This window comes from Saccoglossus kowalevskii, chromosome 12 (assembly GCF_978046115.1).
Source record: "Saccoglossus kowalevskii chromosome 12, keSacKowa6.1, whole genome shotgun sequence".
Lineage (NCBI taxonomy): Eukaryota > Metazoa > Hemichordata > Enteropneusta > Harrimaniidae > Saccoglossus > Saccoglossus kowalevskii.
Window position 1 is genome coordinate 2963721 of NC_140652.1, and position 27461 is coordinate 2991181.

The window sequence follows — 27461 nt, forward strand, 5'->3', positions numbered from 1 at the left end:
GAGACCCATATATCTTGTGCATGCTTGGCGCAATGGCTTTCGCCCTTTAATCTAATTAGCCGATACAGGTTTTCTAGGGAGAACACTGATGTATTAGTTTATGATAAATCATATTAGAATTTGATCATAAACGTGCATGGAGTATCGGGTATAATGTGATCTATTGGTACACTACAATGTTAAGAAGTAATCATAAAAAATATAGATACTGGTTCAGTAGCCCATGGGGGTCACGACCTCGCTGCAAGCAAAATGCACCATGATATTTCGACAAGTTTTGATATTGTCATATATTGAGAATCTGTGTTAATGACTGACCTAACAGCAAGCGTCCTGAAAACTACATCACAATAGACTGCAAATAAAGGGGCATATACAATTAAATTGAGTGTGCTGGAGTTGCATTCTCGGACAATGACATTCGAAGTGTGAAATACTGACCGGGATTGAATATACGGCACACATCCTGCTTGACAACAGCACCCTTACAGAACGCCCGGACGCCCCTATGTTAATAAACTGATAAACGTTGTGTGAAAGTTTCACTTAAAATAAACAAGAATTGTGCGAGCTATTTAGATTTGAACTTCCATGGTAAACTGAAAAACACAAGTGGAGATAATGGTTAATTTGCATAACCATTCACTCAGTAAGAAGTTTGCTAATGCTCATAATTAAAATGGCTGTAACAGTTCCAAATTTAAACCTATTATCGTTTTGTTAAAAGTTACATATAGTGCACAACATGGAGATCCTGTCATTACTTTTTTTTTCACCATGTTTCTTTTTGATTATTTATGTACAGCCTTGCTAAATCTTGCTAAGCATTCAAAAGAGAGAATATTTGTACCCGTTTTCTATATTTTAAAATCGTTTTTTGAGCATGTTCCACTATTCATAATGCTGTGAAATTTTAACAGTCTATAGCCAAAACTGTTTGGATAATAAAAAGCAAAAAAAAGAAAATTCACTTCCAAGTGCCCACGAACCTGCATCTATACCTTAAAAGTACATGCACTTCCTAACACTATGAGTATGGTATGGGTTAACTCCATATTAAATTTTGCAAAGAATTGTTGGATAGAAAATTGAACTATAGGGTTGTAGGGTTGTATATGGCTGTATAGAACAGATATGAGCTCAACCCCCAAACACCCTCTGTAGTTCAATTTTCTATCCCACAAAATCCGATATGGAGTTAACGCATTTCTTTCCTGTACATTATATCAGATGACCCCTATTCAGGAAAACTAGTTAGTTCCTTCAAGAAAAATCTGTACAATCGATCCCGTTATTTTGCTTTAGAATTAATTATGTGAATCTCCTAAATTGTATCGTTATGGGGATTAAATTTTATTAGCTCCACTGTCAACATAACAGAACTTTTTTCTTAGTACTTATTGTCTGTCGTTTGTTGTCTGTCGGTGTTAACTTTAGAACTTTATCTTTGACTTCTTGGAAACACCCAGTCTGTTAGTTTTCATACTATATATGTACCAAAAAAGCAACAAAAAAGAAAATTCACTCCCAAGTGCCCACGAACCTGCATCTATACCTTAAATGCTGCAGGCATTCACTTATATGGGGAATTATCAACGATTTGATTAAAATACACCAATATAAGGGCCGGAATGGTAAATTTAGTACTTTTTATCATTATAGAGGAAGTGAACTTTAAATAATTTGCTCTACTATTATATTTATCATAGCAGTATTTCCCTTAACTTCCAAACTTAACATGATTGTAATGATTTGAGGCTATGACGTTTAGTTTAGTTATTTGCATAATGATATTGATACATTGTCATGGAACATCTCGAGTATTTAGACTCAGTTTCAGGTCTAGCAGTTGAGCAATAAACACCTACAAGTGCTCCTCTCCAGTGCGTTATTCCCCTCCGGATTTGGTGACCAATACTCACTTGGTTTACTCTACCTTGAGAAGTCTGTTCTCAGTTTACATATGGTGGCAGCGGTGGGATGTTAAGTCAAAATAATGACAAAGGAGAAGAACATCCCATAGTATACATCAGTAGGAAGTTGTTGCCTCGTGAAATGAATTATGCAACTATCAAGAAGGAATGTTTGGCCATTGTTTGGGCAGTGGAAGCATTATACCCATATTTGTATGGTAGAGCATTTACTGTTCAGAGTGACCATCATCCTTTAAAATGGCTGAATCAATTGCGCGAACAAAATCGTAGACTGATGCGTTAGAGTCTGACCCTGCAAGGGTACCAGATAAATTTTCAACATAAAAAAGGGGTCGAAAATGGCAATGCTGATGGCTTGTCAAGAGCATGGCAGTCAGATGTGGATTGACTTCCCAAATTAGTTGTCAGCAAATGATGAGTGTTGTGTGCGGCTTGGTGCTTTTCTATCACCTAAATATCATGTGCTAGATATTAAGTTTATCCAGGTACTACAGTACAGCCATATTTTGGAATTGTTTGTTGGTGTTTATGGTTATATATTTAACTTGTTATTATTGAGTTCAAAGTATTTTCAAGTGTATCTCAAAGTTTTTAAAAACAGAGTTTTCATCCTCTATAAGGGGAAAGGAATGTAATGATTTGAGGCTATGACGTTTAGTTTAGTTATTTGCATAATGATATTGATACATTGTATGGAACATCTAGACTCAGTTCCAGGCCTAGCAGTTGAGCAATAAACACCTTGGCTACAAGTGCTCCTCTCCAGTGTGTTATTCTCCTCCCAGATATGGTGATCAATACTCACTTAGTTCACTCTACCTTGAGAAGTCTGTTCTCAGTTTACATGATATTCCTACCTAATAATGATTTTTTAAGTTGGGGTTCGGCTCGGGTTTAGCTGATTATTTGGATTGAATCTAACTTGGTACACATTGTCACAGACCAGTTGTTGAGAAATAACAGTACAGGTATGATGTATTCAATGGTATTACATTTACGTGTAATACTCACGTATAATAATATTTATTATAGACATCCAAGAAACATAGATTATAAATCACTCTTGTGATAATAAAACTGAAATGAACAAAAAAGTGAGAAACATATTTTATATATATATATACACGGTATATAATAATCAAGTTCCTTCCGAATGTCCAGGTGTCATATTTTTCTTACCACGAAACTACAATCAAACAGTCACTCAAATTTTTCAGTGTGTTTATTAAATCTTTCCCAACATCCCATAATGCTATCTTTATTTTGTATCTATGGTAACATCTTCTTCCTCATCACTCGAAGCATACATCACTAATGGTTTTAACAGACTGTCATCTACAATTTTACTCTTCGTGACATTAGCTCCATCGTTTGTGGTTTCAACTTTCATCTTGGTTTTCCTTAGAATTTGTTTTGGTTTTACAAAACAGATGTTTTTCTTTTTTTCTGCAACAGGTTCTTTTACATACTTGTTCCGTGATTGTGTTTCATGTTCCAATCTATGTCCATGTTGTACTCGATCCTGAAAGAATGAAAAATTTTTGTAAATTCAAATACATCACCACTATTAGAAATACCGGTAGTGTTGTGGAAATCAATGACGATGCAATTAATTTGTCAATTTAATTTTCATCTAAGTGGCGTAATATTTCCCCTAAGCTGGCACACTTTGAAGTAAAATTATCTTTTGCATAATTATTCAAGCAGGGTACTGGTCTAAGCACCGTCCACCCTAAAAATATGATTTCTGGAGTATCTAAGTCAAACAAGTATGATAAATAGACATACACCCACCACTATCCAGACACACAGACGCCAGTATGACATTAACTTGCCATTGTAGTACTGCTACACACAGGGGGCCAAAATAGTGTTAAGATATGTTACCTGAATTTCAGATTCTGTGCTTTGAGCTATTAACTTTTCAATTCTCTGCCTAGCATCATTTATTTGTTCTTCTGTACCATTTATCCAGAGACATCGTGTTTGATTCTTAGAAGTCACTGATGAATAAAATAAACACTTGATAATTTTGCTCAGATTGTGGCTGTGAATAATCTCATTGCAGTGAAATACATTATACTTGTTAAAATGCTATTAAGGTAGAGATGCAGGTTCGTGGGCACGTTGGGAGTGAAATTTTTTTTCTTGCTTTTTATTATCCAAACAGTCTTGGCTATAGACTGTGAAAATTTTGGAGAATTGTGAATAGTGGAACATACTCAAAAAACGATTTTAAAATATTGATAACCGGTGCAAACATTCTCTCTTTTGAATGCTTAGCAAGATTTAGCAAGGCTGTACATAAATAATAAAAAAGAAACATGGTGAAAAAAAAGAAATGACGGGATGTCCATATTATGAACTATATTTAACTTTTTACAAAACGAAAATACATTTAAATTTGGAACTGTTACAGCCATTTTAATTATGAGCATTAGCAAACTTCTTACTGAGTGAAATTGTTATGCAAATTAGCAATTATCTCAGCTTCTTTTTAGTGCACATCCCAGAACTTTAAAAAAAAATAGCTCCTAGACGCTTTGACCTTTTGTTTTGAAATTTTCACAAATGATTGACAATGTGTTTATCTTCAAAACGCCGTTGGGGCATTGTTTTTGGTTGAACAGTGTTACAACAATCGAACAGACAACTGGCCTGGGTGTTAATTTATGCATAAACTTGAAGTAGTGAAATTTTAGCTGCTGCCCTGCAAAATTGACAACTGGTAGACAGTTTTCAAGACGGCACTTTCTTCATAGTAAACAGATGTACCCATAAACCAATTTTGACAGGAAACAGAAGCATGGTTTAGAAGCAAATTTTTTTTAAATCACTTTTGACCAAAAAAGCACATTTTTGTGCATATTTCAAACTACAGTGTCCATAAAAAAAAATACTAAACAATTTTTAAAATTCATACAATGAGATTTCCGAAAATATATAGTTTTGTGGACAAGGGAGGTCATCTTGGTTTCCTAATTAACTAATTAAAATACCTGTCGGGTAAACTGCATCTCTACCTTAAGGCAATCTCAAGTGATCTTGAATTGTTGACCAGCTCAAGTGACCCTTGCCAAGCTAAGATGATAAAAACTCCACACACAAATATGAGTGGAGAAAACGCAGATCTGACATATAGTCACAACAATGAACCTATTCAAGCTGTTAGATATAATAACCTGATTCTAATTGGACAGTGTAACCAATCCCTTGATTTTCACAAAGTTACACATTGCTATGAAAAAGGTTTCAAAACGAACTTGATCAAAGCGGAAATAACATACTCAACCATGTGATTCAAATCACTGTTAAAAATAATTGTCACATTCTGACCCAGGCATGTCTTTTTACACAAATATTAACCCCCCCATCGTGTACATGATAACTCACCTGTGTCCAGTTTTATACAAGCACCAGTTTCTCTCCGCACCCTGTTAATCTTTACCCCATTAAATCCAACAATATTACCAGTGGCCTCCTCTGGGACAAGTATCTATAAAGAAAACAATTTGTTTCAAAGGTTTATATGTGAGTATAAAAGAAGCTTAGAGATAGGTAAGCATGTGTCAAAATGGGTCCAAGACGTCATCCAGCAAATTGGTGGGTACATGCAATATTGGCGATCACTGCATTCTATTTACACAGTATTCCCAATAGAGAATTCAAAATTTGCTTCACTGTTTAATTTGGACTGCCATTTTTGTTTGATCTTGCATGATGATAGCAATTTTTTTCTGTTCTGTTTTGTTTTTATATTTGCATATTTTATTTGGTATATAAATATATTTATTCAAATCGTCTTTATGTTTATATTATTAAATGATATTGTAGATAGTAACTGTATGTGTTGTAATAGGTAATACTTCCTGCTGTGTCTGTATAATAGACATGAGTGAAAAAAAGGATGATAAAATTCAAGTTTTTATAGATTAGATGAAATAAGCAAAGTTAATAAAGTGTATATGTCACCTTAATTTCAATGGTTGTCTCTATAATGTTTTGAATTCTTCGTCTTGCATCGTTTCTTTGACTTTCTGTTCCACTAATTTGGAGACTTTGTGTTTCATTTGAGGAATTCTCTGATAAATAAAAAAACAAAACAACAATTTTGTTTAAAGCTAAATGTAATATATGCACATAGCAAGATAAGCAATAGATATTACTTTAAAATATTTGCTGAAAAGACATTAACACTTTTTTGTACGAAATTTATTTTCATTGATGAGTTGAATGTAAAATATAGGAAAAAGATATTTTCGATTTTATTTTATTTGATTCATCCCTTCAGCGAAAATGAAGTACTTCACAGCAATAGAACCACTTAAAGTCTTAATATGAAAATGAATTAGAATGCATTTGTAAGCAAATTCATTGGTGTTATGACTGTAATATTTAAATTAGCTTGATTGAGTTGCAAATAATAAAGAGATGATAATGAAATATATTCAGGTCTCCAACCATCCTGGTGTTCTTTTTAAATTTTGAACTATCAGCCAAAAAGACAAAGTATAGATGACATCATTTTTGGATAAAAAAGAAATTCTGTGATCGATCTAAATTTTGAATGTAAAAATAGCTAACTATTTACATGGCTGTTTTGTTTTGAGGGGACACAGCCATGCTGACAAATTGCTCACTAACCGTAAAATCATTTATTTTCACAAATTTGTCATGGAAACAATAAGTTTTATTGTTGTTTTACCTGTCAGCGAAAATAGCAAAATTTAAACCCAGTGAATAATTAACACATTTACAGTATATAATAACAGAAAGCTAATAATTTGATGGCAAATATAAGGTTAATTAACATATGTTAATTTGCATAGTAATAAATATTGATAACATTTGAAATACTTCATACGATGACATGCATTAATTAATTAATGTTACAATAAATTATAACAAAAAATAGCAAACTGAAAATGAACAAATCTGACAGAGGTCAACTCAAGTACTTGCATGCCAAAAAACAAATTGGGTTGGTAGTTTTCAAAAAGAAGTTGATGAGATCATTTTTTACCAACAATGACAAGAATATTTGATAAAATACACAATGTTGGCAACATGGCTGACAACTTACCTTTGTTTAATTTTATATAAGCACCTGTTTCTTCCTCTATCCTGTGAATTGTTTTCCCATTATGCCCAATAATTGCACCAGTGGCTATCTTTGGAACAAGCATCTATCATGAATAAAATTATTTTCAAACGAAGAAACATCTTTAGCGAGATCAAGAAGAAAAGTACAAATGCTCTCTTAAATTATATGGAACACAAATCTCAATACAATCACTGGGCACCACATCACACACCTCTCAATTAATTATACAGTCTGCAAATGTATTCAAGCTAGCATCAACCTTGCTAATATAGCTCTGCTATTGGAAGTCACCACATCACATCCATCTCTTAGTTAACACATATGGGTGAGACAAAAATATAAAAAGTCAAAAGACATCGATAGACATGCAACCCGGAAAGAGTCAGCGGCACATTTTAACAAGTTTTTAGAGATAGCGGAGTGAGTGCAGGTGGGTACAAACGTGGGCAGCTAGAAGAACTATTTAAGACAGCTGGGAAACGATGATTTTTCAGAGAAAATAGACTAAAATTGAGATGGTACGTGTGTGTTTCACAGAGTAAATATGACCATGACATAGTTTTCCAACTTCCAAAATACCTGCAAAAAATATGAAAATATCATGTGAAAACCAAAGATAATTTGCATGCTCGTTATTCTTGCTTAGACAGAATGGTGTTGAAATTGTCAGAGGCTGGTACGAGTTAGTTGAAAGATGATGACAGTTGGAAACATAGATGTTCGATGTACTGTGATGAACATGCAAATGCTGGGAATTTGGCATTTGAAGTTTGTGGTCTGTTGAAATTGAAATCTGTGAAGTGAATGGGATATCTGTGGAATAACCAGTGCAAATCAGTCAATTATTGTGACACAAGTAATAACAGACATACCTCTATTTTGTACTCTGAATCTGTGTCCAGCTATTATTGATAACAAAAATAAAATGTAATTATTAGCAAAACAAATTTTCAATATAAAAACAATAAAGGATTACGATATATTAATAAGACAATTGTTTTAGGAATTCTGAGAGACCACCTGTAGGCTAACATGTAATATTATGACAGGAAAAAGTGTCCAAGTGTTGGGAAAGAAAACCCCATTATTTAACTAACAATACACTAATTCAAATAATTACATGTGTCTATACCAAGAACTCCCCCACATGTATGCACTGAATCAACTAGAGTCAGTACAAGTTAACACCCACAGCATGTTTTTGTGAGACTGTTTCATAGTGCAAAAGTGTTCAAATTAACATAAATGTTACCTGAATTTTAGATGTTGTGACTAATGTTATCAGCTTTTGAAGTTTTCGTTCAGCATTTTCTAATTGATCTGCTGTTCCATAAATTTTAAAAATTCGTGATTTATGATCTGATGAATAAAAAAAATAAAAATTTTAAATACTAAAATCCTAAAGTTAAAATAATATCATGCAACCACAGATAAAAACAACAATCTAGTATTAAAATTGTGTTAATAGTGCAAAGATTTTCAAAAGTCAATAATTTCATCAAATAAGCATAGTTACACTCTATAGTGACCATAAATACACTAGTTATATAATCCTGTTCTCTTGATCACACAATGTGACCATGAATATCGTACTCGTCCGACTTAGCAACTATGCTTGACTTAGAGCCCACCCAAAATACTCCAGATTTGAATGTCTAGTCATAAGACCTTTGACGAATAAATAATTAAATTTATATAATACAATGTGCATATTGACCACCCTGAATATTGTGTGAATATTACAGACCATGGCAACCGTGTTTCATGTCATTTTTTGTCAAAATTATTTTTAATAGATCACACTTTGACATTGATATTTCACTTCCGCATTGCGTTACAGGAATGCTTTCAGGAATTCCCAGAGAATTGCATCGGTGAAACACTGCATTCTCATTGGTTAATAAATTTGACATATTATTCTACATGATGTATAGCAAATCTATAAACTTCTGTAAATTACTTTCTTTTCACTTAGAATTTATTTATTTCGCCGTTTTCGTTGAAGGGATGATATCTTTTTCCTATGTTTTACATTCAAAATTCTCCAAAATCAGCGAAAGTTATCTTTCTACATATAACAGCCAAAAGTTAATTACTGCAAAATAAGAGAACTGCATGTTAATTAGTGACTTTTTATTTGTAAGACAAGTTGAATCTACACATGCTAGACAGAGATCTGATTCTGCAATGGCCAATATTAATTGATTTTGATGAATTTTCAGTGTTAAAATGGCCAACTTGCATCCAACTGTAATTGGATCAAATAAATCTACATACCTGTATGTGTGACATGGTTTTTAATGTAGGTGAGTTGAATATGACCAGTCAGGTATGTCAGAGATATACTCAAACCAGTCAGGTATGTCAGAGATATACTCAAACCAGTCAGGTATGTCAGAGATATACTCAAACCAGTCAGGTATGTCAGAGATATACTCAAACCAGTCAGGTATGTCAGAGATATACTCAAACCAGTCAGGTATGTCAGAGATATACTCAAACCAGTCAGGTATGTCAAAGATATACTCAAACTAGTCAGGTATGTCAGAGATATACTCAAACCAGTCAGGTATGTCAGAGATATACTCAAACCAGTCAGGTATGTCAGAGATAAACTCAAACCAGTCAGGTATGTCAGAGATATACTCAAACCAGTCAGGTATGTCAGAGATATACTCAAACCAGTCAGGTATGTCAGAGATATACTCAAACCAGTCAGGTATGTCAGAGATATACTCAAACCAGTCAGGTATGTCAGAGATATACTCAAACCAGTCAGGTATGTCAGAGATAAACTCAAACCAGTCAGGTATGTCAGAGATATACTCAAACCAGTCAGGTATGTCAGAGATATACTCAAACCAGTCAGGTATGTCAGAGATAAACTCAAACCAGTCAGGTATGTCAGAGATATACTCAAACCAGTCAGGTATGTCAGAGATATACTCAAACCAGTCAGGTATGTCAGAGATATACTCAAACCAGTCAGGTATGTCAGAGATATACTCAAACCAGTCAGGTATGTCAGAGATATACTCAAACCAGTCAGGTATGTCAGAGATAAACTCAAACCAGTCAGGTATGTCAGAGATAAACTCAAACCAGTCAGGTATGTCAGAGATAAACTCAAACCAGTCAGGTATGTCAGAGATAAACTCAAACCTGATTTATTAACTTCTTTCACCACCAGACTTTTTCGCCCAAATTTGTCTGCATTTTTTTTTATATTCTTCAATATTAGTTTTTACTTGAGAAATTTGTCTTTTTTTGTCCCACTCTTCTAAAGGAATATGCAGACTATAGATGGGACTATTTTGTGATGAAAAGTGGGAACTGGTGGTGAAAAGGTTGAAGCAAAATGATCGCTAGTCAAATGTGATTTGTAAAACAAAAAGCCATGCATGGCAGTCCCCGTTATCAAATTTAAGATATATAGTTTTGTTTATAGTAAAATAGTTGGAACATAAATGTGTCAGAAGTATGGATCCAGAAGATGATGCTTGATTATGATGATTTTTTAACATTAAAATGATTGACATCTTGTATCTGATCGTCAAACGAGTACTTGTCTATATTGAGAAATATTGCTTTGGAACAGCATTAATTAAAACAAAATGGCCATTTTTGAATACATCTATATATCTATAATTTGATGTAAAACGAATATATAAAATTTGAACATAATCAGTCAAAGCATATCAGAGATATGGCTCTAGAAACGCATTCATTTAAACATAGTGGCTGCTAGTCAGCCATTTTGAATCCAATCTGAAAAATAAAATGACGTGCATCAGGAACCCATAATCTCTAATGTATGTACCAAGTTTGAACAAAATCCATCCATAAACGCCAACATTCAGTTCTAGAATGCCAGAAATGTTTGATCTTCAAAAACGTTACATGCATCAAGGTCCTATTATGTTAATGTATGTACAAAATGAGATCCGGTTCTGGAATGGAAAAAATGCTTGATTTTGATGAATTGAATTGTCAAACAAATGCACATGAATGATGTGTGTGAGTTTGAATATAGCAGGAACTGGAACTGTCTCACACACTCACAGAGCAGTTTTTAAATTAAGTACCTAGTGTCAGACTTCATCTGAACAGAACAAATAATAGTGAATCTTTCATTTTTTCTGTCAATCATGTGTATTTCACATATTTTTAAACCATAGACTCTATAGTCCATGGTTACACATACTAATACTACCATGGTTAACAACTCACCTTCGTCAAATGTTATAAAAGCACCAGTTTCTTCTTGAATCTTGGCAATTCTTTCCCCACGGCGACCAATAATGGCACCAGCATTTCTCATTGGGACAACCACCTATTATGAACAAAAATAGTTTCAAACATTTAGTAACGACATAAATGTCACAATTCTAAATTATGAAAAATAATCATAACATATAATTTCAAATTTTTGTTTTTGTTAATAGTGTGAATAATATATATTTGTAATTGAAAATTTTGGAAAATTAAAAGAATTGATTATGTAAATTGTATACATAAAATCGTACACTGCAACTATAATAATAACAAAATTTACTTCCAATCGCCATTATGCCGAAGATCTCAGAAACTGTTTTGTATAGATTAGAATATATAGTTCCAGGAGGCATTACTTCAATTTCAGAGATTCATAAGGTCTCATTTATTTCAGCACACCATAGTACTTCAAAGTCAAAACAAGAACTACTCCCTCGAAACATTTTCTCAAAGCACATTATTAGGATTGGTTCAATTCAAAGTGGAAGAATCCATTTTCATAGCAATGTACATTGTAATACACTGTTATACAATACAAGTAAACAGTAGAAATCCAAACCATTCATGTAAATAAATTTGAATTGTTGATTGCAAAGATCTCTCAGCACTAGAAACTGCCGACAGTACCACACAGTATTCTGAATGGTTAATTGCATTCTTGGCCCAAAAGATCCAAGTTCACATGGTAGGTCATGCTCAAGAAAATATGGTGGAACGCAGCAATTGTACTAAATTGATTAAGTGTTTAAAATATTCTTTTACGATAAAATAAACTTAAAGTTCCACATCAAACCAACTGAATAATAAACAATGCTGTAAAAGAACCTCAAAAAAGTAAGTTATTTTTGCATGCACGTCTGTAGTCACAGACATCACATTCATTTCAATCGTTTTTTTTGCCTGTAATTGAAGCATAAATTTGAATCATTGGTCCCAAACAAATTTTCCAAACCTAAAACAGCGCAACACTGTGACTGTTCAAAATTTTATAAGCGAATAATTTCTTAAAAATCACTTAAATGAATATTTCCAATAATACAGAAAATATGAATGTGAAACAAGTCATTGTCAATGACACGTCCCTGTTCAGTTCATATTTGAGTGACATATACATTCAAAGCAGATCATGACCGAAATGCACCTGCATATGTACAACACATTGTGCTAAATCTGAACAAAATCCATCCATGCATGACTGAGATCCGGTTCTGGAATTGTGAAAATATGTGATTTTGATGCATTTTCGGCCTTAAAATGGCCATCATTCCGCTATTGTTAAGCAGATCATGAAACAAATGCACATATCTATTTGTGACATGATGTACCATGTGTGTGTGAAGTTTGAACTTGATCAATCCAGACATGTCTTGGATACAGATCCAGAACTGAATTCTTTAACAAAATGGCCGCCAGTCGGCCATTTCGAACTTGATCCGAAAAAAAATGACGAGCATCAAGGTCCTATTATGTTTAATGTATGTACCAAATTTGAACAAAATCCGTCCATGCATAACTGAGATCCGGGTCCGGAATGGTGAAAATGTGCGATTTTGATGCATTTTCGGCCTTAAAATGGCGCTATTCGGCTAGCGTTAATCATATCATGAAAAAAATGCATGTGCATATGTCCCATATAATGTGTGATGTATGAGTGAAGTTTGAACTTAATCGGTCCATGCATGTTCGAGATACAGGTGACCACGGACGCACGGACGGACGGACGGACGCACGCACACAGGGCAAAACATAAGTCCCCGTTTTCGGACTACGTCCGAACGGGGACTAACAAAGCTAAATTGAACTTGGTCAGGAGTTCATACTGAATAATAACATTTTTATATATGACAAAATCCTAATTTTTATGATGGCAGGGCTTCACATTGTGGGATAGAATAAATGAAGATAAGATGAAACAAATATTGTAATGTACAGGCAACTCCTAAATGTCATACATCCTGGTACTTTTGTTGCTATGACAGCACCACAAACATACACAATTGGGGCATTTTAATGAATATTTTTGTTCCCAACAGAAATATTTCACTTTAATAACTGAAAATAAATATTGGTATCTGGAATTGTGCTGAAATATCAATAAAATAAATTTATACTTTTGATTTTCATACCAATGAAAACACCAGGATGTGAAACCTTCAAAGGTCAAAGTGACCCATAGTTACCTCAATATTGCGTTGAGTTATGACATCCATTATTTTGTGAATTCTCTTTCGTGCATTTTTTACTTGATCTTCTGTTCCATCAATCCGAACAACTTGCACCTGACTCTTATGATCCTCTGAGATATAAACAAATAATAATTTTAGTATAAATAAACAAATAATAATTTTAGTATAGATAAACAAATAATAATTTTTGTATAGATAAACAAATAATAATTTATGTATAGATAAACAAATAATATTTTTTGTATAAATAAACAAATAATAATTTTAGTATAAATAAACAAATAATAATTTTTGTATAGATAAACAAATAATAATTTTTGTATAAATAAACAAATAATAATTTTAGTATAAATAAACAAATAATAATTTTTGTATAGATAAACAAATAATAATTTTTGTACAAATAAACAAATAATAATTTTAGTATAAATAAACAAATAATAATTTTTGTATAGATAAACAAATAATAATTTTAGTATAAATAAACAAATAATAATTTTAGTATAAATAAACAAATAATAATTTTAGTATAAATAAACAAATAATAATTTTTGTATAGATAAACAAATAATAATTTTTGGATAAATAAACAAATAATAATTTTAGTATAAATAAACAAATAATAATTTTAGTATAAATAAACAAATAATAATTTTAGTATAGATAAACAAATAATAATTTTTGTATAGATAAACAAATAATTTTTGTATAGATAAACAAATAATAATTTTTGTATAAATAAACAAATAATAATTTTAGTATAAATAAACAAATAATAATTTTAGTATAAATAAACAAATAATAATTTTTGTATAGATAAACAAATAATAATTTTAGTATAAATAAACAAATAATAATTTTTGTATAGATAAACAAATAATAATTTTTGTATAGATAAACAAATAATAATTGTATAGATAAACAAATAATAATTTTAATATAAATAAACAAATAATAATTTTAGTATAAATAAACAAATAATAATTTTAGTATAAATAAACAAATAATAATTTTAGTATAAATAAACAAATAATAATTTTAGTATAGATAAACAAATAATAATTTTAGTATAAATAAACAAATAATAATTTTTGTATAAATAAACAAATAATAATTTTTGTATAAATAAACAAATAATAATTTTAGTATAAATAAACAAATAATAATTTTAGTATAAATAAACAAATAATAATTTTTGTATAAATAAACAAATAATAATTTTAGTATAAACAAGCCATGGCACAGTCCCCATTAGTTATCGAATTTAAGATATATAGTTTTGTTTATAGTAATATAGCTGGAATATAAACATGTCGGGAATATGATTATGATGATTGTTTAACATTTAAATGATTGACATTTGTATCTGATCATCAAACGAGTATTGAGAGATATTGCTCTGGAACAGCATTAATTAAAACAAAATCAGCCATTTTGAATACATGTATAATGAATATATAAAATTTGAACATAGTCAGTCAAAGCATGTCAGAGATATGGCTCTAGAAGCCCATTAATTAAAACAAAATGGCCACTAGTCAGTCATTCTGAATCTGATCTAAAAAATAAAATAACGTGCATCAGGAACCCGTAATGTCTAATGTATGTACCAAGTTTGAACAAAATCCATCCATAAATGCCAGAAAATTTTTTTTTCGACCATTTTTAATAAGATCGTCAAACCAATAAATCTGTATATCTATGACATGATGTATAAATGAATATTTAAAATTTGAACATAATCAGTGAAAGTAAGTCAGAGATATGGCACTAGAACCACATTTATTAAAACAAAATGGCCACCAGTCGGCCGTTTTGAATCTTATCTGAAAACAAAATGATGTGCATCAAGGTCCTATAATGTCCAACGTATATACCAAGTTTGACTGTGTCCGAACAGGGACTAATAAACAAATAATAATTTTAATACACATATCAAGGTGAAAACGTAGTGTGGTAGTGAGTACTGTGAAGTCTCTTTTAAAAGCTGTATCCCTAATAGAATTCACACCTATTTTTTTGAACCATTGAGAACCACCAATTCAACATCACTCATACATGTATGTGTAGATGCTCTAATAAAAGCTGCATCTTCTCTCTTGCATTGTACCATTTTAATAGAAGTCATAGCTTCTAATACAGATTTTACAGTACTGCCAAAATGTGTTACATTTCACCAGATCTACTGACCAGTGGACTCTTGATCTGTTTATGAGATCCTTAACTTTTCCTTAACTTTTTTTTTCACGATGAATTTACTGTAATTTTCCTGTGGATATATTTTTTCATTTCAGCACCCACTACAAGCTTCTAATGGTCCACTCCTTAATTCTGAAATGTTAACAAGTTCATGTGACAGAGACACCATGAATTTTTTTACAGAGCTAAAAAAAAAATTATCTCTCTACAACTTACGTGGGTCAAACTGTATAGAAGCACCTGTTTCATCCTGTATTTTGTGAACTACTGCCCCACCCCGGCCAATAACAAGACGAACAGCTTTTCTTGGGACAAACATCTATAAAGAAATGCATTGAAACATGTTATGATGGCAATGGCACCAATGGCAAGATACAGGAATACCACAACTACAGGGCTTCTACTTCAAGGGGGCATAAAAGGCAATTAGTTTCTTTTGAGATTCCTCAAATGTTCCATTCTGTTCAAAAACAATATGGCAGATACATTAATGTGTGTTATACTTTTTGTCTTGTCGCCATTGTTCTAACTATGTTTCTTACTTTCGTTAGCGGACAGTTTCAACCTAATTAATTATGCATTCCTGTTAACGGTACTGTTATATCAATGGATTAACAAGCCGGGACTGTTAATAATGAATGGGTTAATTTAAATAGTCATGAGCACAACAAGAGTGGAAAGCTGATTAACATAACAGGTGGCCACTGAATGAAAACAAAGAACAAGGTGGAATTTTCATTTAATTATTTAAATACGCAATGACGATTATACGATACATTTTAAAAACGTATTTCAAGTTTCATATTTCCTTTTACAAAATTCACGGACACTTGGGAAGAATCGGTTATGACAGTGGTATTAGATTTGTCCTCGTCTGTTGGGGTGGTGGATATGTCATGCGTTTTCGCTTCTTTCGCCGTTTTCGGTTTGGGTGGCTGCAATGCGTCCGACACTGCTTTCGTCTGCTCGTCCGCTTGTAGCTTCTAATTGCTAGACTGGAGTGACCCGTTCTTTCTGCTATTAGCTGCTCGTCGAAATTTTGCCGGAACAGCGTGGTTGCCTGTGTAACCTGTTTAATTAAAATAAAATAAAATGTATTAATATGAAAGTACAATAGCTTGTAACAGTCCACCTCATAGCAATTTAAAATATCAATATATTGTTATAGTACGTTCAATCGTTCAGCTTTTTTAAAACACGCCAAAGCCGTTTGCATTAAATCTTTATCGCGTGAAATGAATCCGACATATCGTGCCAGTGAATATAATATTTAAATGGTATTCCACCAAACAGTTTGCATGAAAAAATGGAGTTAACGAGTAGTGATTATTTTCGACATAAAGTTATGACTATTTCTCGTCAGCGAGGAAATCGAACATTGCATTACTAAAGTGCAAATTCTAATAAGTACCTTTCCTGAATGCCCAGTATGATAACCTTTTATCCCAGCGAGATCAGTCATCTGCTTACTGTATCCCTGCAATGTATGAACACCAAGCTTTTGTGCAGAGAACTTTATTTCGCCATTCTTTGACTTCAGTGGTCTTCTATAGTTTGGGATATACGACAGATATGTCCGAAACAAGTTTACAACACAGGCGAGTTTTCTGGTTGCGCGTAGTGTTTTTGCCCTGGTTTGCGGTAGAATCCTCCCTGGTCAGTTTTCGATGGTTTTTCCTGGAATACCATTTACTCCCCCATATCGTCGCTGTGCATGGTGAGTTGGTCCACCGTTAGTGTTGAATGTTCATCAGCGGCACGCAGTCCAAACATTTTACACATGTAAAAGTAGGTTGCATAACTCATGCCTAATGCGGTATTTGTACCAAACACGTGTGCCCAAAGCTTTTCTTCATCATTTAGCGAAAATGGCTCGGCTTGTTTTTTTCGGATACCAATACCAGAGTGAGAGAGTGTCTTCATGACACCATCCAGCGTATTTCTGAAACCTAAGAAGTCGTGGTTGCCCTGGTCCATAAAATTTAGGTCAGGGCGGTTACAATCATCGCGCAGATAGCGGTAAATGGCACAGAACATTTGTCTTAATGAGTCTGGCGGATACTGTTGACCATCTTGTCTCCGACTTTCAATGGCAAATTTACATAGCCAGAAATCAAAATCCTTCTGGACTAAATTTTCATCCAGAGACGGAACCAAATGATACACTTCTTCATCAGATTTATCATACTCAACTTTAACATTACGTTGCTCTTTCCACTCATTCCATGTTTTGACGACCCATTTTGTAGCGCTGCGAGTTGTCTTGGGTATGCGTGACTGCTGGTATTCGGTGACTTGTTTGCTGTCAACTGGAGGCAAAAAACGGAATTCTTTCTGAATATCGCTCAGTTTAAAGTCCTCGGCGTCGTCCACATCAATTTGGGACAACCGGTTTTCCAAATCCCAGTCAATTTCCGGAGCAGCAAATTCTTGAGCGGACATGATTCTGGCGGATCTCCGGAGTTCACCCAACAACGTGCTACACTGTTCTCACAAATGAGCACCAAATTCATGTGATCGAATGTTTTTTATGCAATTCTACGTGGTCCAATCAGTGTTGGTTATGGTAATACAATAAAGTCCACTGTTGGTGGATTCTATTGTTAAACAAAACAAACTCTGCTGAGTAAATGCCGATTGGCTAGAGCTTTTCAACACATCTGTTATAGCCAATGAGCACGGCTGATAATTGCGGTTGACTACACCTGGTTTAGAATTGCGATTTACGCAATAGCGCTGTAAACATCAGCCATGACCACAGGATTTAAAATAAGCCGTGCAAAACTCGTCAAATTCGCAGTATAACTTCGTTATAACTTCATTATACTACCCCTCCTCGTAGATTAACGGGAAATAGCGGCTCCTTTTGGATTTCCCGTTAATCTACTCGTAGGGGTAGTATAACTATCAGTTAATTACTGTAAAATACTTTATTTAAGCTGGAATTAATTTTTGCTGAAAAGGCTTTTTGGATGTTTATTTTCACTGATTTTTGACGAGTTGAATGTAAAATATAGGAAAAAAGGTACCGGTATATTCGCTGGATTTCATTTTCACTGAATCATTCCTTCAGCGAAAATTAATTCCAAGCGAAAATAAAGTATTTTACAGTATTAAACTGAATGGCAATTTGCTTGCTCAAAAACTTGACTGACATATTTTTGACAAAATTGTTGGTAAATAAATGTTTATGGTGCCAGAACTGATAATCATATTTTGTGACAAATAGACTCATGAAATATTGCCCTCTGTTGATGAAATGGTAAAACCTGCAAAATTAGTGTGCTGTTGAATGTATTAGGAAAACAAATAGTCTAAACACCCCATTTTTGAGAATGCAATCTGAGAAACATTTTTTTTATTTGCTTGTGTGATGTCGTCAATGATCACATCATAGATAACAAATCAATTTCAACTCTTACCTTTCTTAAATTATGATTTTTTCTTTGTCTTCTGTCAGACTGAAAATGGTAAAAAAAATCATTGCTTATGAAAAATTGTGTCATAATTTATAGGAAACCAATAAATGTGAAAATAGGATATTTGCCCAGCAAACAAACTCAAGCTCTGGTTCAGCCTTGGACAAATACATCCAGAAGTCAGAGAAGTTCAGGTTACTGAAAACACACTACCAGTACTTTATAAAAACTTACCTCTCTATTATCATATCGTCTATGTTTCCTTTCAGACTGAAACAGTTAAAACAAGTAATTGCATTAGAATATCCCAGTGAATTATGATGTATGTTTCATGGAAAAAAAATAGCTGCCAGTCAGCCATTTTGAACTTGATTCGGAAAATGAAATGACGTGCATCAAGATCCTCTTGTGCATAATGTACACGTATATAGCAAGTTTAAACTAACTCTGCCCACACACGACTGAGATCTAGTTCATAAAATGGTGAAATGTTTTATTTTGATACATTTTGGCCTTAAAATGGCAGCCATTCGACCATCTTAAATCTGAAAATGAAATAAATGCATGTGCATATGTCTGATGTAAGAAAGAAGTTTGAGCTTGATTGGTCAAAGCAAGTGTAAGACACTGCTGGATATGAACGAACACATGCACGAACAGATGCACACATGAAGGTCAATCCATTAGTCCATGTTTCCGTCTTAAAGGATATTATTTATGAGTATACATGTACTACTTGAGCACAAACTTTCAACTAAATTGGGAAAAATATTAGTGAGGAATCAGCATAGAAATAAATAAAAACAAATTCATCACAAATCGAACATTTTTGTCTGAATCTCAACAAAAATATGATCTGCACCTGCAAACAAATATGCATGTTTGAATGAAATCGCCTTGTTCATCTCAGAGAAACGATTCTGGACATGTTTAACCATGAGAAATGCACATTTGATGACTAAAATGGCCGTCAGCCAGCCATATTTGATGACTAAAATGGCCGTCAGTCAGCCATATTTGATGACTAAAATGGCTGTCAGTCAGCCATATTTGATGACTAAAATGGCCGTCAGTCAGCCATATTTGACTGAATGACAAAGATAATTGGCATGTACATGTGAAGTTTGAATGAGATTACATAAAGCATGTCTGAGAAACTATTCCAGATGCATGGATGGACATACAGGACTAAAAATGCCAAATTCTGATAAACCAGACTGATGGATGATTGATAACAGTTCAAATTTTTTTCTTACCTGATATTTAGTGGAAATATGCATAGTAGTTTTCAAATGAAGTGAAGCTGTCATTTCCTAGAAAAAATAGAAGCAAATATAGCATAACTGTTAAAAAAATAATAATTAAATATGCATATATTTCACATTATATTATACCAGTATATCGACAAGTTGAAACCATTGATTGGTCAATTAGTATACAATTTAGCTAATTAAGAAATGCAGATTAATTCCAAAGTAGTGATTCGGAAAATTATGTGCATCAATTTCCCATTGTGTACCAAGTATGTAGTGTTAGACAATCAACTACAAAAACAGTACACATCTAGCATGTTTTAACCCTTGAAATACAGCACAAAAAATTAAAATCACATCGTCACATTATTTTTCTATTTAACCAGGGATGAGAAGATCCTTTTTTTTGACAGCCACAATAAATACTTTTATTAGTAGTTTATACAGAAGATAACAATGACAATACGTACTTTTGACTCATAAACCGAATCTTCCACTTTTGATACTAATACAATTTACTTTTTTCCCAAATGAATGTGAATCTTTGGCAGAAACTGTCACACTGCCAAGTGTACAGTACCACATACTGGATATTTAAGTATTTGTATTTAACCATCACTTAGGAACATTTCACTGTTACATTCAAGATTGTGCAGCAACATTGTCAAATCATTTTCACATTGCAGCATTTGTTACACCTTGAAAATGAGTAATTTATTTACTTGTGAAACATTGTGACAAGATTATACTACTGTGATCATTTGTTCTATGCTTTTTCATTCCCAACAAAATAACCAGTGCATATTATATTAAAATCACAAGGTATTTTGTTGTTGTGTTGAAATACCAAAATTTGTTTGTTGTTAGACTGTAAACTGTTTGTGATATCTCTTTTAGAATCACATTGAATTAGAGTGATGCCAACATGTAAATTAGAATACTTATGATAATTACCCGGTACATGTACTCACATCTTTTGCAGGAACTGGTTCTTTGCAAAGTGTGCAGTGCCACATGCGTGCATTACGTCTCACCAGAACACCATCATCCTAGAAATAATATTCATAATTATTTTGATTTGAACAATTATTCATAAATTACAGAGTACATGTCTCACTATGAATTTTCACTGAACCAATATTTATTATTAATATTAATTATTATTGAATGCAACACGGATGAGATTTGTTGATGCTGTAGTGCGATCTTTTGGCTTGGACTTTGATGGGAAAACGGCATGATTTTTTTCTTCAAAAAATTGGTTGTTTTCAAATTATAAACTGAAGAATATTTGAAGAATAATTTAACATTGTTTACAGCTCATTGTCGAAACGAAGCTTACCCATTCACGCTAGTCACTTGAATAGCCGTCAATGACTATGGTAAAACTTAGGCATCAGGAAATTTAAAATACTAGTAACACCTTAAAAAACTGCCGAAAAATTGCCCTTGGCAATTTCTTTGTCCCATTTTATTTTTTTAAAAACCCAAACTGCCAATTAACGGCCCAGAGTGAATTTACAACAGAATCAAGGTTAACTCAAATCAGTAGCATAATATGAGGTTATTGCAAGGATACCTCAAAGTATGTTCGAAGACAGTACAGCGAGGTTATCAACCGAAGTGCAGCAGAGGTCGATGCAATGGTGTAATGTCTCAGTGCATACTTTAAGGTATCCTCAAAATAACCTTATTATTATACATCTTTACCAAGGATACATCATGGGAATGCCGAAATTCAAGTTTATAACAGAAACAGCGAATTTCTTTGTGTGGATTCCGGTCAAACCCTGGTGGCAGCCATGTTAGTTTTTATTATTAGAGGACGCGCATAATCATTCCATATTTGGAATTCGCATTTTCTAATATGATAGGATGAAAATATCCCGTAAAATACCACAAAATTACGGCACGCTGTAACTTATGGCGTTACGGTGACAGATGTATAATAATATTTATTATTATTATATCAAGTTTAACTCAAATCAGCAACCTAATATTTATTATTATTATATCAAGTTTAACCCAAATCAGCAGCATAATATTTATTATTATTATATCAAGTTTAACCCAAATAAGCAACCTAATATTTATTATTATTATATCAAGTTTAACCCAAATCAGCAACCTAATATTTATTATTATTATATCAAGTTTAACCCAAATAAGCAACCTAATATTTATTATTATTATATCAAGTTTAACCCAAATTAGCAACCTAATATTTATTATTATTATATCAAGTTTAACCCAAATCAGCAACCTAATATTTATTATTATTATATCAAGTTTAACCCAAATCAGCAAACCCAATATTTATTATTATATCAAGTTTAACCCAAATCAGTAGCCTAATATTTATTATTATTATATCAAGTTTAACCCAAATCAGTAGCATAATATTTATTATTATTATATCAAGTTTAACCCAAATCAGCAAACCCAATATTTATTATTATATCAAGTTTAACCCAAATCAGTAGCCTAATATTTATTATTATTATATCAAGTTTAACTCAAATCAGCAACCTAATATTTATTATTATTATATCAAGTTTAACCCAAATCAGCAAACCCAATATTTATTATTATATCAAGTTTAACCCAAATCAGTAGCCTAATATTTATTATTATTATATCAAGTTTAACCCAAATCAGTAGCATAATATTTATTATTATTATATCAAGTTTAATCCAAATAAGCAACCTAATATTTATTATTATTATATCAAGTTTAACCCAAATCAGCAACCTAATATTTATTATTATTATATCAAGTTTGCATGCTAAATCATTGAAATACATCTTATTTTTACCACAGACTTTTTTTGTCATTTACAGTAAGCAGATGTGCTTCTAATAAAGCAAATACAGAATTTTAAAAACATAACTGCAAGCAATGATTAGGGTGGTTCCAAATAGATATGATTTAACAATTACTTTATATATTTAATGAAATACAGTGTATATGATGACTAGATAATTTGGTCATATATTTTGTCAGACAACAAAATTATCTGCAACAGTGTTTGCAGCAGTGTTTAGTACATTACAGTTATGCATATTAAGGACACATGAAACTATTTATACTAAACCTGTAATTAATATGCATGGATGTCAGCCCTGAAGTAATCAGATCCGTGGATTATCAAAAACCAACCATGTATATAGTTTCATTATTATTATTATTCATCATTATTACTCAAGTTATCTGTGGAACACCTTTTAATTGGTTAATTTATGCAAATTATGTTATCGGTAAGTACATAATTTAACCCTAAACTATTTTTCCAGAGCATCTATGTAGCAAGTTTTATTAAATATGATGTGTGGTTAATATATTGGTGAAAAAGCTAAATATTGGCTAATTAATATACAAATTAGGTCATTAATATGAATGAATTTCAACTAATCAGGTTTGCATATTATCGAGGAGCTTCTATGTTCCATGTTTCATTAAAATCTGTTGAATGGTACTTGAGAAACAAGTGGATCATTAATATGCAAATTAGGTCAATAATTATGCATGGTTTTCAACCAAAAACTAATGAGGTATGTACATTGCTCCAGAACATCTATGTAAGTTTTATTGAAATATGTTGAATGGTTTTAATATGCAAATTTGGTAATAAATAAGCACAGATTTCAACCCAAAACTAATCAGTTCACATACACACACACAGACACACAATCTGCAAAGACTCCCATTGTGTGCTCCGCACATAGGCAATAAAAACATTCCTACCGACTGCCTTTGCTTTTTTCTATCTGGACTATACAAGCGTTGATGTGTAGGCGATCGATTGTCATTGCTTGGAAAATAGGATTTTTCTTTGCTGGCTGACCTTTTAGTTCCTTGAGAAAAATGAGCATTGCCAGATGCAAAATTATCAACAGTGGAAGGGAGAAGGTGCAGCTCAGGATCAATCCTATGTCTTGAATTATTTTGTTCATCAAAGCTTGATGTTGTATGGGAATGGTCATCACTGAATGGTGTTTCATTGTGCAAAGGGCTAGACAAGCCACTACCACCAGGAGGCTCTTTCTGCCGAACACACATATATTTTAACCAAATTTTTTCTAAAGCTGTTGTGCTATCATCTTTGTTAATTGCTTCAAACAACTTAATAATTGATGCTTCTGTCTTGTAACCAGTATTTGGACTATCCCACTGATCATGTTCAACCAGCTTATCCTGAGGTATGTAATCTAATCTATTTAAGTCTTGGCTTAATGAACATCTACGCTGAGTAGACATGGACAATGATATTTCCTGTTGAGACTTTGGAAGTGTATCATGATGTCGGGAGTGCAAATCACCAGTTGATACAGATGAGAAAACTGGTTTTCCCCGCTGAGAATATTGATCAATGATAACAGGTGAATGCAGTGGGTCTTGCCCTGGATAAATCCCTCTTCTAGAATCATCTTGTTCTATTTGTTGGGATATGTGATAACCAATTTGTGATGCTGTGGAATAATGGTCACCATGCAAAGATGATGTTTCACTAGGCAAAGTATCAAAAAATTCACTTTCAATAGATGGCTTTTTTTGATGTGTATGCCGAACATGCATATATTTTAACCAAGCCTTCTCCAATGGTGTTGTGCTGTCATCTTTATTAATTGCTTCCAACAGCTTATCAGCTAATGCTTCTTTTTTGCTATGAGTCTGTGGACTATCCCACTGCTTGTGTTCAACCAGCTCTTCCTGAGGAAAGTGATTTAATTGCTGTCCTAGCCTAGAAACTCTCTGTTGAGAAGAAGGATTTTGATCAGATGAGAAACCTGGTGTATCGTGCTGAGAGTATTGATCATAGTCAGATATGAATGGTACCCTCTGCAAAGAATAGGGATCAAGTTTGGGATCATCACCTTGATCTTGCGGTTGTGGCTCATGTAGAGAAAGTTCAGAAGCAGGCACTCCAGTTGGTGTTCTCTCTCGAGAATGGGGGTGTGGGAGATGAAACACATCTCTGAAAATAGACCAGGCATCAGATGTCAATTTGGATATTGATTTTGTTTGTTCAGAATCTGTATCACAAGCTGAAAATTGAAACTCTCGTTGAGTAAATTCAGTAGATTCTCTCTGTTGGTTGTAGGGTCCCAGTGTAGATGAAGCCATAAATTCTCTCTGTTGGGAATAGGGGTCGAGAATAGTCGAAGTCATAGATTCCCTCTCATGGAAGTAGGGTCCAGGAGAAGATGGAGCCATAGATTCCCTTTGTTGAGAGTAGGATCCAGGAGTAGACGAAGGCATACATTCCCCGTGATGCAAGTAGGGTCCAGGAGTAGATGGAGCCATAGATTCCCTCTCATGGGAGTAGGGTCCAGGAGTAGACGAAGGCATAGATTTTCTTTGATGGGAGTAGGATCCAAAAGCAGAAAAACCAGGTGACTGACTCGACTGGAATTGGGATACATATGAAGGGACCCCTACTCCACTATGTTGACTTGATTTCAATGGTGCTTGATGCCTACAATTTAATCTAATGGGGTCTCTAAATGCATCTGCCATCTGTTTTCAATTTCCTGTTTGTCACAAACTGGGCAAATTCGGTCCTCCGCTAAAATGTTATTATATCTGCCCCTTTCGATTTGAAGGGTATGAGCACTTATTCTGAGTTTTGTCATAGCTGCTCTATGATTTGGATTTTTGATTGTGGTGAGATATTTTTCATATGCAAATTCTGTTTTAATTTTCCTATAGGTTCGTAACTTGTTTTTATGGTTTTTAACTTTATTGTCATCGTGTAATGTTTCTGTACTATGTATTTCAAAGGATTGTTCTAGTTTGCGCGTTACTGTTTCAGTGATTTGTTTTTCATCAAGAGATTTATGGTTTTCCCAAATATTTCCCATATTTAAATTTTCTAAAATTTGTTTTATGTCTGTTACCCAGTTGTCTTTTCCTTTTTTATCAAGATGTATCCCAAGATTGTAAGCTTCATGTACTAGCGAATTTGGGTTAGAATTATTAATTTTGATCCAATATTTGATCATATATTTTAAGCTTGATGCTAGGAGAGGATATCTTCCCAACTCTAGTAGGCTTGCCAAATTACTTGCTTTGCTATTTACTTTTAGAAGGTATTTGCAGAAATGTATTTGTACTTTTTCCATTGGTGTTGACAGATTTGCCATTAGATGCGATTTATTGATGTTCTCGCTCGTCCAAATTTCACTGCAGTAAAGCATAATTGGTTTTACGAACATTTTTAAGTATGTTTTGATTGGAATTAGTTTTTCTGAGAATAGCATTTGTTTCATTTTGAAACATGCCTTCATTGCTCTAGCTCTGAGGTCTTCTTGTGCTCCGATGAATTTACCTGATTTGTGTAGTTTAATGCCGAGGTATGTGTAGGTTTTTGTATTTTCAAGTTCCTTTCCATCAACATAAAATTTTAGTTTGTCCTGTGATTTTTTTGACCTACTAAACATGATGATTTTTGACTTAGAGATATTAATATTGAGTTTCCATTTCTGACAGTAAGTTTCAAGAGAATTTATGGCATTTTGTAAGCCAGTATGTGATTGGGATAATACTACAAGGTCGTCTGCATATAGCAGACATGGGAGACTTGTGTTTAGGAGACTTAGTGGGTCATTACGAGCCAAGTCTAATGATGTTTTAATGTCATTTACATAGATATTGAAAAGGAGTGGGCTGAGTCCATCCCCTTGTCTAATTCCTCTATTAATTGTGAAGCTGTCTGTTACACACTGTTTAAGTTTAACACATCCTGTTGAGTTCAGATAAATGGATTTTATGATGTTGTAGAATTTACCTGTAATACCACTTTGGATAAGTTTCCAGAAGAGACCTAGATGCCAGATGGAATCAAAGGCTTTCTGGAAGTCAATGAAACAAGCAAACAAAGTCTTTTTGTTGCTCAGGTATTTTGTGGTTAGTTGTTTGAGGACAAATAAATGGTCTTTGGTGCTACAGTTTGGCATGAATCCTATTTGTTCTCTGATAATTGTGTTGTTTTCCTTTAGATGTTTCAAAAGCCATTGATATGCGCATACTGTATACTGTGGGATACTTTATTTTCGCTCGAATTAATTTTCGCTGAAAAGGCTTTTTGGGC

The 27461-nt window shown here is 33.1% G+C and overlaps 1 protein-coding gene and 1 pseudogene across 2 annotated transcripts; both read right to left on the reverse strand.

Annotated features, from left to right (window-relative positions):
• Positions 1-3138: 3138 nt before the first annotated feature.
• LOC144344677 (uncharacterized) lies at positions 3139-25735 on the reverse strand. 2 transcript variants are annotated; one of them, XM_085506343.1, is made up of 15 exons: positions 24116-25735; positions 21342-21419; positions 20374-20430; positions 19352-19387; positions 19121-19159; positions 15915-16017; positions 13494-13609; positions 11269-11371; positions 8291-8361; positions 7911-7940; positions 7018-7120; positions 5907-6016; positions 5328-5430; positions 3822-3937; positions 3139-3456 (listed from the first exon to the last, which is right to left on the reverse strand). In XM_085506343.1, exons 1-15 carry the CDS (start codon positions 25718-25720, stop codon positions 3193-3195), a joined length of 2934 nt encoding a protein of 977 aa, XP_085362469.1. In that variant the 5' UTR covers positions 25721-25735; the 3' UTR covers positions 3139-3192. The 2 variants fall into 2 exon arrangements, with proteins under 2 accessions (XP_085362469.1, XP_085362468.1); XM_085506342.1 differs by having other exon boundaries at positions 8291-8397.
• On the reverse strand, positions 16423-18231 carry LOC102809142 (zinc finger MYM-type protein 2-like; annotated as a pseudogene).
• Positions 25736-27461: the final 1726 nt, after the last annotated feature.